Source organism: Orbicella franksi, chromosome 10, assembly GCF_964199315.1.
Source record: "Orbicella franksi chromosome 10, jaOrbFran1.1, whole genome shotgun sequence".
Taxonomy (NCBI): Eukaryota; Metazoa; Cnidaria; class Anthozoa; order Scleractinia; family Merulinidae; genus Orbicella; species Orbicella franksi.
In genome coordinates this window covers 4,350,771-4,366,538 of record NC_138154.1, presented here as the reverse complement: position 1 = coordinate 4,366,538, position 15,768 = coordinate 4,350,771, and the positions used below count along the sequence as shown (strand labels likewise).

Below are 15,768 nucleotides of genomic sequence, written 5' to 3'. Positions count from 1 at the left end.
TGTCTGCGTGTCGACTGCGTGACATGTGATAATGTCACGTAACGAGATCAACTAACAGTACATTCTGCCTCACGAATAAAATCTAAACAAATATATTGCCGTCATGAACAAAAAAGATACAGCAAAGAAACAGACTTTACAAAATGTCACAAATTTAAATCGTACAGTGAAAACTTTATGGAACGAAAATAACGATTCAATTTTCCCACGGGAAACAAATGTAACCCGTTAACGAAAGTAAACAAAAAGCAAAAGCGTAATAATCGTCGGTGAAAGTAATAAAGATAACGGTTGCTTAAACTCCAGCAGAAAAAAAATGTCTTGTTCTTTCCTTGATATTGTTGAGGCGTTTGTGGTGCAGAGGAACGCGCAAGGCATCCGTCCACTCAGACAGTATCGCTGTCATCGTGCAGCAAGGATATCAGAAGCCACAAGCGTTTTCTACAGTTTTCAGGTGTTGAGACAGAGATAGAACTTATCTTAGCAAGAAGCGGGATTTTCGTGAAGCCCGTCAATTTTTCGGAAATAACTGTTTGCCCATTGCATCGATCAAGCCTTGGAATCGGATGGAGAAGAGCTAGTAGATTATGTTCTGTGCCTCGGATCAGGTAAGCGATTACAATGTTTATTCTCACTTTATGCAAGGATAAACATCCGTATAGCTTCTCATTTCACGCAGGGTACTTGGCGGGAATCACAGACTTCATATCCTTACTTCAAATCACTTCACTGCCGCGTAAAATAACACGAAGTTTAACAGCAAAATTATTTTTGTCTCACCAGTTTTCAGGACTTTTGCAAATACTTTTACGTCGGAACCTTGTTCAAACACTGGCATTTTCACCTTCTTCAAGACTTAATCAAAAGGGGAACACTTGAATTGAAATATTTTACAGATATTAGAATTCCTTCCAACAATGCTCAGAAGAAAGGAAAGGAACGTAAAAGACTGACTTGTGACAAGGTAAAATACAGATTGCGTAATCAATTTGAGGTTTGTGGAGCTTTTTTCCTGGGCTAGGTTTGTTCTTTTGCCACATTCAGAGCTATTTGTTCAAGGGGGATGCGTAAAGTAGAAAAGAATAAATTAATCCTTTCTCTCCAAATATTAAAGGAATTTGTGTACGATGTCGACAGTCCCTGGCAAAAACAAAAAATCATTTAGAATCGCAGGACTTGGGTGCCACAGGAGGTGTGGAAAACATCACAGAAGGTCTATGTGGTCTAAGCTTGGTGAGTTTCTTCAAAGTGTTTATGAAAAATTTCCATCCAATATAGTTAATGAAGGTGAAAAACCTTAACGCGTTCTCTGAATTATCCCTTCTCCGCCCTTTTCAGGGGTTCAACCCATGCGGGAGAAGGGCGTGTCGAGGATAACTTGCATGCGCATCCTCAAAACGCCGCCATTGCCGCCCGTCAACAACTGGGCAAGACATGCATGGCACAAGAATTGGAAAAGCGTGTCCTCCCCGGACAGCCAATCACATCCAAAAATATAGCCAAATAATAAAGGTTTTAAATTAATATATGGCTTCTCAACTTTTTTTCTAAATGTTCCAAATGGAAAATAATACTGAGTAGTAACTGGATGAAGATATCAGGATAGATTACCAGTCAATTAAATTAATTATCGACTATTACTTTCCAGCTCGCATGCGACTTGCGCTTTTATACACGACACCCCGCGCTTGCACACGGTTGATCTCATTTCGAAGCCATCCAAAGCAATGTGTTCACTTTTTTGTCAGGTTGATGAACAAGCGAGTGACTTTGATATTCCTGCCATTACTTGTCCTGTAACTGTTGGTGATGAATCTCTGCCAGAAGGTTCCACATCCAGACAGCGGAGCCTTTTTTTTCCGCAAGAAGATTCCGAAGAGAGTGATGAAGGCTCCAGTCTAGACAACGAGTCCCAGGAGCAGCTTAATCGCTTCTTACAGCTTCGAGACGTCAGTCCGGTACGTCACACTTTATCAGTGCCGTGGAATACAGCGCACGAGCGTACTAAACGCAGATACCTACGGAAAGCTCAACAGTGTATATCTGCAATGCTTGATGTTCTGGCACCTGAAAATTCGCAAGAACTGTGGACGGAGCTTTGTGATCGTCATGCTGTAAGCAGAGAGAGTCAGGTTGTGGTCGAAGGTAGAAGTGAAAAAGACACGGAGCTTCTTAGTGCATTTGCTGAGAGCTACTTGAATGCGCAACATTGGAGCACCAGACGACAAATACCTCTTTTGATGGCAGATAAGTTATCCCTTAAGGAGATGAGAGAGTTTATTCCAACCGTTACTAGCTATCGCTACAACATTGCCCGACGCCACAGGCTGTTACATGGAAGAGCTGCTCCTCTTCCAAACCAGGAGAAAAAGAGAATGAGAATTGAACCTGTAAAATTAGAACATTTTGTTTCTTTCATAACGAGTCCACACGTAATTCAAGATGTTCCTTTTGGGAAAAACTTCTGAAATTGTCAACTGGTGAGATCATAAAAACACCCAATGTGATCAGAACAATGATGCCAGAGCGCATTGTCCAGCAGTATCAACAATACTGCTGTGAAACCAACTTTGCGCCTATGAGTAAGAGAACCCTACAGAGAGTTTTGGCCGTGTGTTCTTCATCTGTTCGCAAGTCTCTGCAAGGACTTGATAACTTTTCAGCACAAGGAGCGGAAGCATTTGATCATTTAGAGAAACTCGTAGACAAGCTTGTTGACTGTGGCAAGACTCAGCAATGGGCGAGGGAAATTAAGCAGCAACTTCGTTTGTCGAAGCAGTACCTAAAGGGCGACTACAAGGTAGGTGCATGTTTTATTATTATGCGTTGCCTTTGCGGAAGTGATGTAGTAGACTTCTTACTATGAAACACGGCTACCTTTGTCTTTCTCTCCGAGTCTTTTTTATGCTTAATTCATGAAACATGAGGTTGCGATTCACTGTAATAAGCTTACACACATGTATACAACGCTGAGAATCGGTTAAGTAATCTTTCTGAAATGTCGATGCGCATGCGTTGCTTTGCAAAGATGCACTGAATCACGCGGTTGTCATTTTACTTTTTTTTTTGGTACATGCAGTGGAGGCCTCAGAGGTTCCTGATCATTGTCGAATTTATGCGCTAAGTGATCCAAGCAATGCAGAATTTCGGGGCTCCTGCGACCACCTCCACAATGAGTCATGTGTGCAGTGTTATGAGTTAGAGGAAGTCATGCGTACCATAGAAGATGAGTGTTCAATTGCGCTCTCGTTAGTAGAAGATCAAGCTGACATGCTGCATACTATCAAACAGGCAAGGGATGATATCATTAGCTGGAAAGCCCATCAGCTACGTTCAGTCCACTAAGCTGAGGCGAAGCATTCAGTTTTAGCCAAACTCGACAGCCGATCGGTGCTGTTAGTCCAGGACTGGGCAATGAAACATATGGTCCGAAAATATCGAGAGGCACAGTCAGACTGGTTTGCGAAGCGAGGATTGCCATGGCACATTAGCGTTGCCATAAGACGGTCAGAGGGTTCTGAGCACTTTGAATCGCAAACACTTGTTCACGTATTTCAAAGCTGCGCCCAAGACAGTGTGACTGTGGCTTCGATAATGCTTGACTGCCTCACTACCCTGAAAAAGGAAATTCCAGACCTGGAAATGGCTTATTACAAACAAGATAACGCTGGCTGTTATCACAGCGGAAATTCAATCATCTCAGCTAAGCTGGCCGGCGATGCCGTAGGAGTGGCTGTTGTAAGAAACGACTTCTCGGACCTTCAAGGTGGAAAGGGGTATGTGATCGCAAAGCAGCAACAATCAAAGGAGACGTTGGAAGGTACGTAAACGAAGGCAATGATGTCATCAACGCTTTACAGCTCAAAACAGCCATTGAATCTGGCCAAGGAACCACAGGAGTGAAAACAAGCTATGTTGCTGCCAAGCCCTCAAGCACCTTTAATATCAAATGGGATGGCATAAGCTTACTCAACAATTTTGAGTACGATGAAACTGGCGTACGAGTGTGGAGAGCATTCAATGTGGGTTCCGGTAAAGTAGTGCCATGGGCAAAGTTCGAAGGAGTCATGAAGCAGCCCAAAAAATTGGAAATCCTAGAACCCCCATCACAGAATGTAAGTGGCGCACCGCCGTTCAAGATTGTGAGACACCGACATATCAAGAAAAGCTCTGTCAAAGCAGATTTCTCAACTGAAAACGAAAACCAAGATCGAAGCAGTATTGGTCAAAATAAGCCAGACGACATGCTTTTCCCGTGTCCAGAGGATGGGTGTGTAAAAGCATACAGTCGCTTTGCAAACCTCCAGACACACCTAGATACTGGAAAACACCAAATGATGCTCAAACAGGAAACTCTCTACGATAGAGTTAGAAGAGAATATTCTTCCAAGCTGACGGAGGAATGCAGTCAAATTCCAAGCGTTCAAGTTACTGTCCAAGCAAAGAGTGACGCCTTCCTCCCTCTTCCAATGGGTTGGGCCCTGAAGACAATTAAGAAAAAAGTGCGTTTTACAAAGAAACAGACCAAATTCTTAACTGACCAATTTCAAAAAGGGAAGCAAAGTGGACGGAAAAGCGATCCACAGGAAGTTTCGAAAGCAATGAGCTTAGCAAGAGACCAAGCGGGGGAACGCCGATTTCAACCTGATGAAGTCCTCACGTCGCAGCAGATTAGTGGTTTCTTTAGCCGTCTTTCAGCAAAGAAGCTATTAGAAGTTACAGCCGCCGGTAACGAAGCAAAAGCCAGTGAAGTCTCAGAAGTGGCCATGGAGAGTGCTGACGAGGACGAAATTTCCGCCGAAGCTGAGAGTCACCTATCTGCTGTGTGTGTGAATGTGATGACAGATGTGGCTATTCAGCATCCGATTGTATCTTTCGATCTTAACATCTGCGAACTTGTACAAAAACGTACACTCACAACTTTAAGAGTGGATAGGCTAAGAGACATGTGCATCGATCTTGGGCTGGATATTTCTGACATTTCACCTCAGAAGAGGAAAAAGCCATACATCGCACGACTCACACAATTAGTCCAGGAGTGTACCTGCACTTCCAAGTAACTGAGCCCTGTATGTTTCACGAATAACTGATCCACTGATTATAAAAGGCGGTGCGTATATAATTTTTAAGAGGGCGTTGCGTGACAGCAGAGTTCTACATATCGCATTTCAGTCACTCGAGCTCGCCGCTGCTGGTGGCATCTCCTCCAATTTGTGTTGACGATTTTCAGTATATTCGAAACTGGCGAGTGCAGAAGGCGCAGAAGGGATGCAAATGCTCGAATTCATGTTCACTGGATGCAAAGCAAACGTAAACTAACGGCTGTGTGGCAAATGTAACCTGTTGTGTGCAATTCAAATGTTCAACCTGTTGTGTGCAGAATTATGCAGAATTATGGCGCGATTCACAGGGTAGGAAAAGTCGAAATTTGTTTCTCCTGTCACAGTATATGAAAATCAAGTGTAGTTATAGACATTTTAATATGTTTCTAGTCATTTCAATGGCCAGTGAAGATATAACTGACCAAAACAGTTATTTGTGTACAACGCGTTTAATTTTGTTATTATGCATCTCATTATGGCGTCATAGTATTTAACCGAATTACGGCCGGTGGTCATCTTTTGATTGTCAAAGGTCCCAAAGAAGTAAAACCCAAATCGTAAAGAACTATCTTTCAAGGCTTCTTGGTAGTGTTATTGTAAACTTTGAGACACTACCACATGTATTATTTGCCAAGCTATTCTAGGCCACCTTTGCCTTAATTTCAAAAGGCCGAAGATGTCGTCTCTTAACAGAGACGTAGCTCCTCCAGGAATAACACGAGACAAAAACTATCACTTTGTCTTGATTAAGCAAGTCCAACTCTATATTTCTATAGCTAGAAAAGTCCTTCTGTTACATTTTTGTTCGTATGACAACTGCCCGAAAAGTGCATAATTTCAGGATCGCACTTGATGAAATTTGAGCAATTGACCCGCCGAAAGTTTTTAACGGTTTATTCCCGTTTAAGTGCATATTTCAAACATCTAACCCCATTTCCGTTTGTTTACTATATAAGGCTACCTACAGGCAAAAAATGAGCCAAATCGATTTTTGGCCGTGTCCGCGATTTTTTCGATAATCTTTGATTTTTACTGACATTTACTCTTAACTTCTAAGACATTTGTTTTGTAACGTAAGTATTCTGTAATTGTGATGTAATATATACAGAGTAAATAAATTCTAAGACATTTGAACATATTTTAGATAGTCCCACTATACACAGACGTTTTATATACATAATTTTAATTAAATTGTGTTTGAAATATGAGGAGATGGTTAACCTAGTCCCATAGGAACAGCACAGTGTGAAGTATGCCACATTATTTTGGCTGCTAAATATTGCGTGATGCACCAAAAAAGCAAGAAAATATGCACCGTCAAGGCATGAGGCAAGGTTCGTAACGGCAGTAGGTATGTATCACGAACGTATTATGAGAATGTCCTTGTTTGAATTCTTCCAGTATACCAACTTACTTCTAATAAGCACTAAGCGGGTTGTGTCCAGCTTTGACTTCCCTTACGACCCGGTGCAATTGGCACCCGTTAGTTCCTCTTTGGTGAACTTCACAGCTAACAGTTTTAGCACTGCTTTGTGCCGTTGTGGAGTCCTCTCTAAAATCGTTGCTACTGTCTTCTTGCTTGAAAGTGTTAAAACTGCCAGTGTTGGCACCTGCGCAGTTGGTACATGCATCGAAGGTGTGCACGAGCTTGAATTTGTTGAACTGGGTACCCCAGTCACCTATTGTGGAACAAACAAATGTCAAGATTATAATATTTTCCATACCAATTACTCTCCTGCATAAGTCTAAATATAAAATAAAACTCAACAGACATGTACAACTGAAAGCTATTCGTTTCACTTAATTTAGGAATACTGAAGCTTGAGGGTAACAAAGGAATTGAAAGGAAAATGTTAAATATATGAAGAGTGTAAAATGTATGAAAAATACTTACCGAAGGTGGAGTTGTTGGAACTGGAAACCTTTCTAGTCTTCCAACCCACTCATGTTATCCCCTTCCTTTATATGCCAAATTGCCTTGTTAACAGCAGGCCACTAATAAATTTTTAAAAAAGGACAACGCTTTTCAGTTGTAAATGCATGTTTCGACAGTAACTTCTGTCACCATCAGTTACAACTAGAGTGAATTTGATCTACAAGTTAAAGTACAAATGCAAAATTATTTCAAACCAGAGTGAGTGACTGAACTGACGCTATCTCACAGGCCAAAAATAGTCTGATCAAATAAAAAGTAAATCAAACAAAATTCAACTTACCGTTTCGTTGCATTTCCCATGGTAAAACTACAAAGGCATTGTACCAACAGGATGCAAACTTCACTCTAATTTTTATTCCAGCGGCGAGGCTTGCAGGGCTTGGAGGGTCGATTGTTTTCCTTGGCACACATTGCTCTTTGCCATTCCACGCACACTTAGTCTCCCATCTTATAAGCACCTTCTTTGCAGTCATGGTTTAAAATAATTATTTGCGCTTTCCACCCTGTAACTAAATGACTGAGGATATCGCATGGGTCGTAGAGGATTTTATACCATTGCAATTCTTGAAAGTTTTTCGACCTTTCTCAAGTAACGTGCCATCTTCCGGCACACCTTCACACTGTACATTGTGTGTCACGTTATAATTACGTCAACAACATTTCGCTGCACGAAACGTTTCCTCGTGCACGCAAAAGTCTGCTACTGCTTACAAAATAGAGGTACTTTTTATTGACACTAATAAAATGGAGTAAAATGGTCATCAAAAGCCGTTTTACTATAGGAGCTACATCTACAGTAATCACAACCACCTAAATTTATTCTAATCACCCCTATCAGTCTTTGAAGTGTTTCTAACATAAACTACTATTAGTATCGTGCAAATAGCTCAGTTATTGCTTGGTTTTAACACACAAACCTGATGCCAAATATTTAAAATTTTCTCACATAGGCCTGCCCTATTCGTTAGACAGGTAATTATATTGTTTCCACTGCAGAGTTAGTCAGAATTCGCGTGATATTTTGGTGCTATATGTAGGTCTAAAAAGGCTCTTTTTTCTCAGTCTTCAATAACATTAAAAGCTCAATTTCTGAAGCTACAATAGAGTTGATACCCAAATAGCACGGCTTGGCTGTGGTCCCATAAGTATTTTTAAGGGAATATTTTGTTTGCTATGGAGCCCTTTCCTTCACATAAGCCTTCAAGTACAATAACTTATTTCTCAGATGTCATGTCACGTTAAATTTATTACAGTTTCTGTACTGCAGGAAATGTTTATTGAGGGTGGTAAAGAGTATTAACGTGACTGGCCACACTTTTTACTCGTGAATCGTAATTTCGCAGGATTTCACTAGTGGCTTTTTCAACAATTCTCTGAAATGAAAATGAGACGTTTTATTCCACGTCTTCAACCCTTATTTAGATTACATGCAGTGCTTTCAATAAGCACCGACGTCCAACGAAGAATGTCGGCTACTTCAATCAGAGACGTCGGCTACTTTTTTCCCTAAATTGAAGTAATTAAAGAACGATCCTTTCAAACAAAATTGAAATTACTTTTGATGGGCTTGGATGTGCTTTTTACATCAATTTCGAGATTAAGGTCAGGCCTCATTGCACATTCAGCATGATTTGGTATCACTGTTATGGCTTGACTCGTCAAGTTGGTCACCTCGTAATTTGAGTGGGTTGCAACGCATCACATCTATTTTTGGATATAGTTGCACGGTCCACCAGCTGCGGGAAAATGTCTGGACGAAGAGAGCGTGACATAACAAGCTTTTTTGTGAAAAGAAGAAGGGTTGAAGGTAAGTCTACATTATTGTGGCTTTCATAATAGACTCCCCCTCTAATTGTAACTCAACCTACATTTGAATTCAGTATTAATCAAGTTGAGACGAAGAGTCATCATTTTCGGCTTATTCATTTATTGTTTAAAAATCCTGGTCTTGAATTTTATGAAAATCAGAGTCAGTCTTTAAAATTCATGAATAAAAATAGTCCACCCTAACTTACGTGCTGGCAATTCAGCGATGAGATTTCAATTCGCTCATCTGTGAAGATTTAGAAAATTGTGCTAATGTGTTGCGAAAGTAGAAGCGACTGTTCGAGTAAAGAAAGTGTTAAAAATGAAAATGTAATCAAAACATGTTTTCATCAAAAACACCGTTTTTCTGTTGTGCTTTAGATAATGTACACGGTTTATTTCAGCAAATTTTTCAGCCACTTTTTTAAACTTTTGATGTTAATACAGTAAAACGCAAGATCTTTCACAATCGCCTTGCGTGTAAAACTGCAAATGTCCATAATCTAATTACTATCATTTTGTTTATCATCTTCACGATTTGTCACGGTGCTGATAAATCGAAACTTGAATGAAACCTGCATTTTCTAAAATGAAAACCACATTCGCTTGAATGAAAACAAAAAACTCTTAAGGTCCAAAGCATTTTATCTTTGTTTGAAACTGAATTAGTTTGATCAAAAAGTCTGAGTTAAAAATATCTGATCTTATCACATTTCGTGATGCCCGCCTGGCGCCTTGACAAGTCTGGAATGCTTCCTTTTTCTTTCCATTGGCATCCCTCCAGTTTTGTCAGTAAAATCCTTTCTGTAGTACCAAAGGAGTTCAGTTAATACCATTTTGGAGCTACCCTGATTGGAAAACATTTTTCTGTGTTTTGTATCGCGGAAACAAGTTAGCTGTTCATAGCTGCTCAAAAATGGTAAAGATGTTTTTAGAAGTGAAGTTTTATAATGGTTTGGCTGTACAAACACAGACAGACTAAAATTTTCAGACGTGTTGACATTTATGAATTTATGGTCTGGTTGCTGGTTTGTAAAAGGCTGGTTTATAAAATACTGTACATGTATTTTGAGACACGCTTCCTGAAAGATTTCACTGTCAACCAAAATGATCTGAACGTTTTTAATACTGAGCTATTATGATGGTGCTTTCTTTTTATCACACAGCAGAAAATCAGGTTGAATCAGAAATAGTGGACACCCAAGCAGCTGCGTCTGAATTTGCACCCTAAGAAAGGGAAAGAGCTGGGGACAGACCTCTTGACAATTCCAGTTCTCAATCCAATGTAAGAAATTTTATAAATTCTGTTTAAACAATGTGTTAAGCACTTAAAAAAGGATTTTTTTCTTCAGATTTCTAATGAGCAGCAATCTGCCTCCAGTGGCTCCCATTTAGTGACAACATCAGCAGCATCTCACCAGGTACGTGCGCAGTGTGAATTGAATCCACCATTAAGAAAGGGTGTGGTTGCTAGGGTTGAGGGGCCATGAATGACATTGTTTCGTTCTGTTACCCTTGTAAGATAACCCAAACCCATTTAGTGAAGATGACCACAAGACCCTGCTGACTTAGGTCTTTCAAGCCAGTGATGGTGTTGTCCATTCATACATTTGCCCTAGGGGCTGTCAAATTTCTAAGGAAGAGGAAGTCCGGCTTAAATCTTTAAAGAAGACCTTCAATCATGATACTTTCCTCACCAAATGGTCTTGGTGGCTTTGCTATCAAGAGGGCCAAGGGCTTTACTACATTTTATGCAGAAAGCATGGTGCAAAAAATATGCAGAACAAAGAAAGCAAATTTGCTGAAACACCTGGGGTTCGATTTCATGCAGCTGCAATTAAAGGACATGCGAATGTAAAAGCTCACAAGGATGTGCTTTCAGCAGAATACATGCAGAGGGTGTCCTCCATCCACCAGCAACACAGGGAAGGAGTCCTTTACAAGGGTAGTGCCTAAAGAGGGCATTTGCATGTGCATATTTCCTAATGAAAGAATCACTCCCCAATGTCAAGTTCATGCCTTTAATCAAGTTCATTGAAAAGGCTTGTGAGGTCACACAACTTAGTCACTTCAACCACACATCACCAGCCAGTCATAGAGAAATGTTTTTGGAACTTGGTGCTGCAGTGAGAGATAGTGTTCTCAAGAATGTTCCAAAAGAAGGACCAATTGGCTTGTAAACTGACGAGGCAACTGACATTTCTGTAACATCCCAAATTATTACTCATATTCAGTTCTTCAACAAAGCCTTGGGTAAAACAGATACAGCATTTCTGGGTATTCAAGATATCCTTGAAGAACATGATGCCCCAGATGCCAAGACCATCACAGAGAAATTGGAACATTTACTTCAACAGAATAACCTCAGTGTAGAATCAGTTGCTGCTATGGCTACCGATGGGGCAAAAGTGATGACTGGTAGAAATGAAGGGGTTGTAGCAAAATTGCGGCGAAAGAAAACCAACAAGAATCTCATTGGCGTTCATTGCATCTGCCATAATCTTCAGTTGACTTGCAATGATTCAAACGATGAAAAGTACATCAGCAATGTCTTAGAAACCTTAAGACAGCTTTGGTACTTCATGGAAAACTCATGAAAACAGACTAAAGTGTATCTCAAGATTCAGATGGAGTTGAAGAAAATCAATCTTGTAAATGAAAAGGGAAGGAAGATAGTGGCGCGAAAACTGAATAAGGCATGCAAGACAAGATGGCTGAGCTATGAAAAGTCTGTCTCTTTCTTACTAAGTGAATTTGAAGCTGTACTGCAGATCTTGCACATGTTCGCAGATTCACAAGCAACTGCTGCTGGCCTGCTAAAGAAGGTGCAGAATGCCAAATTTGTGGGTAATTTGTACATTCTGGGAGACGTTTTGCCTATATTAAGTGAGCTGTCACTTACGTTCCAGAGTGGATACCTCAACTTCTCCCAGGTTGGCCCGAGCATAGAGATAGCTAAATTGAGACTTTCAAAGGTCCTGGAAGACAAGAATCCCTTGGAGAAGTTGGAACGTGACATTGATTCCCTCACAGCAATGTCACCTGAACTGACATTTCCAAGAAATGTCATGACCAGTCAGAGGGGCTGTTAAGGAAATACTTCAGAACATCGAAGATCGTTTTGCTGAAAGCAAGCAAAGCAATTTCTGACATATGGTGACAAACACATTGCAACCCTTGCTAACTTCTTGTATGATGGTAAGGATGGTGACTGCAGGATTAGAGAAGAAGCTAAACTCAAAGCACAATGGATGACGTTAAAGTTTCTGATCAGATGTCCTAGAAGACATGCCGAAATAAAGGAAGCAAACGTGGGCCAGATGACCTCCACTGAGTGGTTTATCAACAAACTGCTAACTAACAGGAACGTGTTCCAAAGTTATTCTGAAGTTCTCAAGTTAGCTGAGATCGGAGCTGTCATCCCTGTAAGCAATGCATGGCCTGAAAGAGGCGCTAGTTCCATGAAACACATCAAGAGCAGGCTGAGGTCTTCTCTGAAGTCTGACCTGCTTAATGCTCTCATGCAAGTTGCTGTCAATGGACCACCAGTTCTCGAAAGTCTGCCTGTCATGGAAACTGCAGAAAAGAATTGGCTAGGGAGAAAAAACAGAAAACAAAGAATGCAACTGCTTCAAGCAACCTGATGGCAACAGTAAGTGAACCAGTTGTCACTGATCCAATCACTGTGGATGCCCCCTGCCAGACCACCTGCCCAAGCATTGAAGAGGAGGTTCAGGAAGCAGCAAGTGCATTAGAACTGTGTGTCGAAAAAGACGACTTTGACACGGATAGTAACAGTGCCATAGAGAGTGGAGAAGAAGATTCTGACATTGATGTTTGATCAGTCTCAGTCTGTTAAACTCATGATCTGTTGTAAAAAAAATTTTAACTCAATGTGCACTAAGTGATTTTAGTTGCTACATTTCAATAGTATCTTGTCATTTTGATGCTATTTAGGGCAATTTTGTTCAATTTCATTGTTTTCAGTGCCTTCAAATTCCAGGAAATGTATCCCAAGGGCTATTTTCAGGTTATCAATATACCAGTATGATTGTAAAAATAAACAAAAAAAACGGTATTGGTGATAAGAAGTTGTCCTTATTTTTATACTCAATTTGATGCCCAGAACGCTGGAAATAGCGTTTAAAGAGCTTCCAGATTTCAAATTTTTCTGGGGGGGGGGCATGCCCCCAGACCCCCCTAGCAAAGGGGGCCTTACAGCCCCTTGTTAATACCATCACCTACTCTACCCAAACTGGCTGCCTACTTCAAACTTTATTGAAACCCCTGATTACATGTATTTGACACCTGTCATTACGTGATAAAACATTGCCTGACCATGAAAGGCAATCCGCATTCGAACAAGGTTGTGCGTTAGGAAATTTTGAAATCTAGTTAATTTTGTGAATATAGGAGAGACTTTATTCATGGTGCATGAAATGCGTATTTCTATTTTCCACGAATTGTGAAAGCAACTTTCTTATTTTCGTGACAAGTGATCTAGTCCCCCTGTTTATAACCGTCTTCGATGACCACGCCGAAACAATTGGCGATTTCCTGGGCGTTTATTTCATGCCGCTCGCAAACGCGAAGACACATTCTTCTTACGTGAGATATTAACTGTGGGAACAGGCAAATTTCATTGGCTAGTTGATTAACATGACCAATTATTCAATCTGTTGAGTTTGCTTGGAGCAAGAGAACAACATAGTAACTGAGAGACACCATTGCAATGCAACACGGGTAGCTGATTCAAGTCAACCTTGATGGATACAGAGTTTGTTATCGTATGCTTACAGCTTGCAACGCTGCATGAAATAGTAAACTTCTTTCAAATAGAAAAAAACTGTGGTTCTCCTTTACATTACAATCATTATGCTGTGAATAACAGTTTCTGCCCTCTGTTTAACTGGGGAGAAGATTGAACTGTAGTTAATACTTGAAACTCAAGACACTCATCTCTCCTGGCGCATGAACTGAATCGGCCACACAGAGAAACAGCCATCTCCGCGTGATGCAAATACCTCACAAGACAATCAAAGAGACACAAACACAGGTAAATCATTTAGTTTTATGCCATAAATATGAACAGGCTAATTAAAGCACAAAGGTTCCCTGTGATGTCGCAAAATGAAAGACACACTCGTCTCTGCGTGTTGCAGAATTGTAGCAGATTTTACCTCCGTGCAAATATTTTTGACAAGAAAATTAGCAACACAAAATTTTTGTTTCATAAGTTGGATGAAGTTACGTTGGTGTAGATTTCTCGGAAATGGTAATGTGAAGTGTATTGTGTATTGTTGTTGAAGACTCGTGCATTTGGCTCACTGTATAGACCATAACTTACATTACATTTTTAGTACAATATTAAGGAGCGTTCATATCATTATTTTGTATTTTCACCAAAACAATAAGTTTCCACTTTGACTGAGAATGATGGCAAAAATAAGTTTTACATACCATCCAGTAAACCAGCTTGGCATAATAATTCTAATAATGCCATGATTTCAAAAGGCGTGGGAACGATAATGCTGAATAATCTGTCATAACAGCTTTACTATTAAATAAATTATTACGTTTAAACGCTCATTTAAAGAAAACATTCGCCAAAGGAAAAACGCACTAAAACATTTTGTAAATGCGTTTAAATGTTTTTTTAGCCCGTTTTAAAAGGTATTTAAACACATTTTGGTCTGAAACGTGAATAAACGCGTTTTTCTCTTTTCACCTTTAACCACTTTTTCCAAAATAGAGTCACATATGTAAACATGTGAGACTTCAAATGAATTGGAAGTGCTATAATGCTAGTCTTGATCAACAAGCAAGATTCTAAAAATACTAAAATTAAGATGCGGTATGACTACTGGCCTTTAATGCTCTAATGCTACTAAAATTAGTATTTTTCAACAAGATTTGGAAATTCATTGAAGTAAACCATCCCTTGGGTAACTGGCATGATATCCATGAACAACACAACCTTTGTTGATAGCCTCTTTCCGAGTCACTAAAAGAAGATTACCATCACTGCAATAAGAAAAATAAGATACTTCTCAGTGAAACTAAATAGAGTCCTGATACAACATAATCTGGACGAGTGGGAAAAATTCTGAGCATACAGGTGACAAAAAAAATTATTCCACGTGATTTAAGCAATACTTCTGTCAGTGTAAAATGCAGACTACACACTTTTTAACTGAATCATGTTACCATTTTCATAATTGAGAGCTCTATCCATAGACAGCTAACTGGAGCATTACTCAGGTCAACTGAAATGATGTTCAGGCTGACCAGAGTGCAGACTTTCACTGCAATTAGCCTGGATAACCCTGTTTATAGTCAGCACTCAATAATGGAAATAATATGACATATATACTTAAAAAGTCCGTAGTCTGCAGTCTTCATTTTACCTCATTTTTTTACAATGTAATTTTGATGTAATAAATGTTTATTTGCTTGTTTTAATCCTATCTAAATTCTGTATTTTTTTTGTTGTAACTTCAAAATGTTTTAATACTATTTGTATTTCATTGATGGCCATAAGTTTATAAGTGCTATATGCACTATTTATAATAACTCTCATGAAATGAATGTAGCATTGTATGCCCTTTCATTTCTTTGAATTGCATAGTTTGGAACTTCCTTCAAGCTTGAACAATTTCTTAGAACTATTTCTAGCACAATTTGAAAATTTTTCAGTTAAGTTTCTTTCTCCAGGATTACTTGAAATGACAAACATTTTTCTATTTCAGGCTTTTGATGACAGTGCTGCCCTCCTGACACGATGCTCCATTCAGTCCTTGAAATCCATTTTGGACAAGGACGAAGCAAGAAGAAGCTGGCTTGATGTCAACGCTTACCACCAAGCAGTTGACGAATTTTGCAATGCTGGAAAACAGGCCGACAAGTTTATTATTGTGGCCTTTG

The 15,768-nt window shown here is 39.8% G+C and overlaps 1 protein-coding gene and 2 pseudogenes across 2 annotated transcripts; all 3 read left to right on the top strand.

Moving 5' to 3' along the window:
- Nucleotides 1-2,501: 2,501 nt before the first annotated feature.
- On the top strand, nucleotides 2,502-5,087 carry LOC145499909 (uncharacterized; annotated as a pseudogene). Its single transcript, XR_014051004.1, has 2 exons — nucleotides 2,502-2,810; nucleotides 3,080-5,087. The product of XR_014051004.1 is annotated as an uncharacterized LOC145499909 (transcript).
- Nucleotides 5,088-9,329: 4,242 nt separating this feature from the next.
- LOC145499972 (E3 SUMO-protein ligase KIAA1586-like) lies at nucleotides 9,330-11,960 on the top strand (annotated as a pseudogene).
- A 33-nt stretch (nucleotides 11,961-11,993) lies between these two features.
- LOC145500577 (uncharacterized) lies at nucleotides 11,994-12,701 on the top strand. Its single transcript, XM_081480095.1, has one exon. The coding sequence runs from the start codon at nucleotides 12,096-12,098 to the stop codon at nucleotides 12,486-12,488; it is 393 nt and encodes a 130-aa protein (XP_081336221.1). The 5' UTR covers nucleotides 11,994-12,095; the 3' UTR covers nucleotides 12,489-12,701.
- The last annotated feature ends 3,067 nt before the right edge of the window (nucleotides 12,702-15,768 follow it).

Excerpts from the sequence above, each read along its gene's own strand:
- LOC145500577 (XM_081480095.1), top strand. The coding sequence starts at position 12,096 with ATGACGTTAAAGTTTCTGATCAGATGTCCTAGAAGACATGCCGAAATA.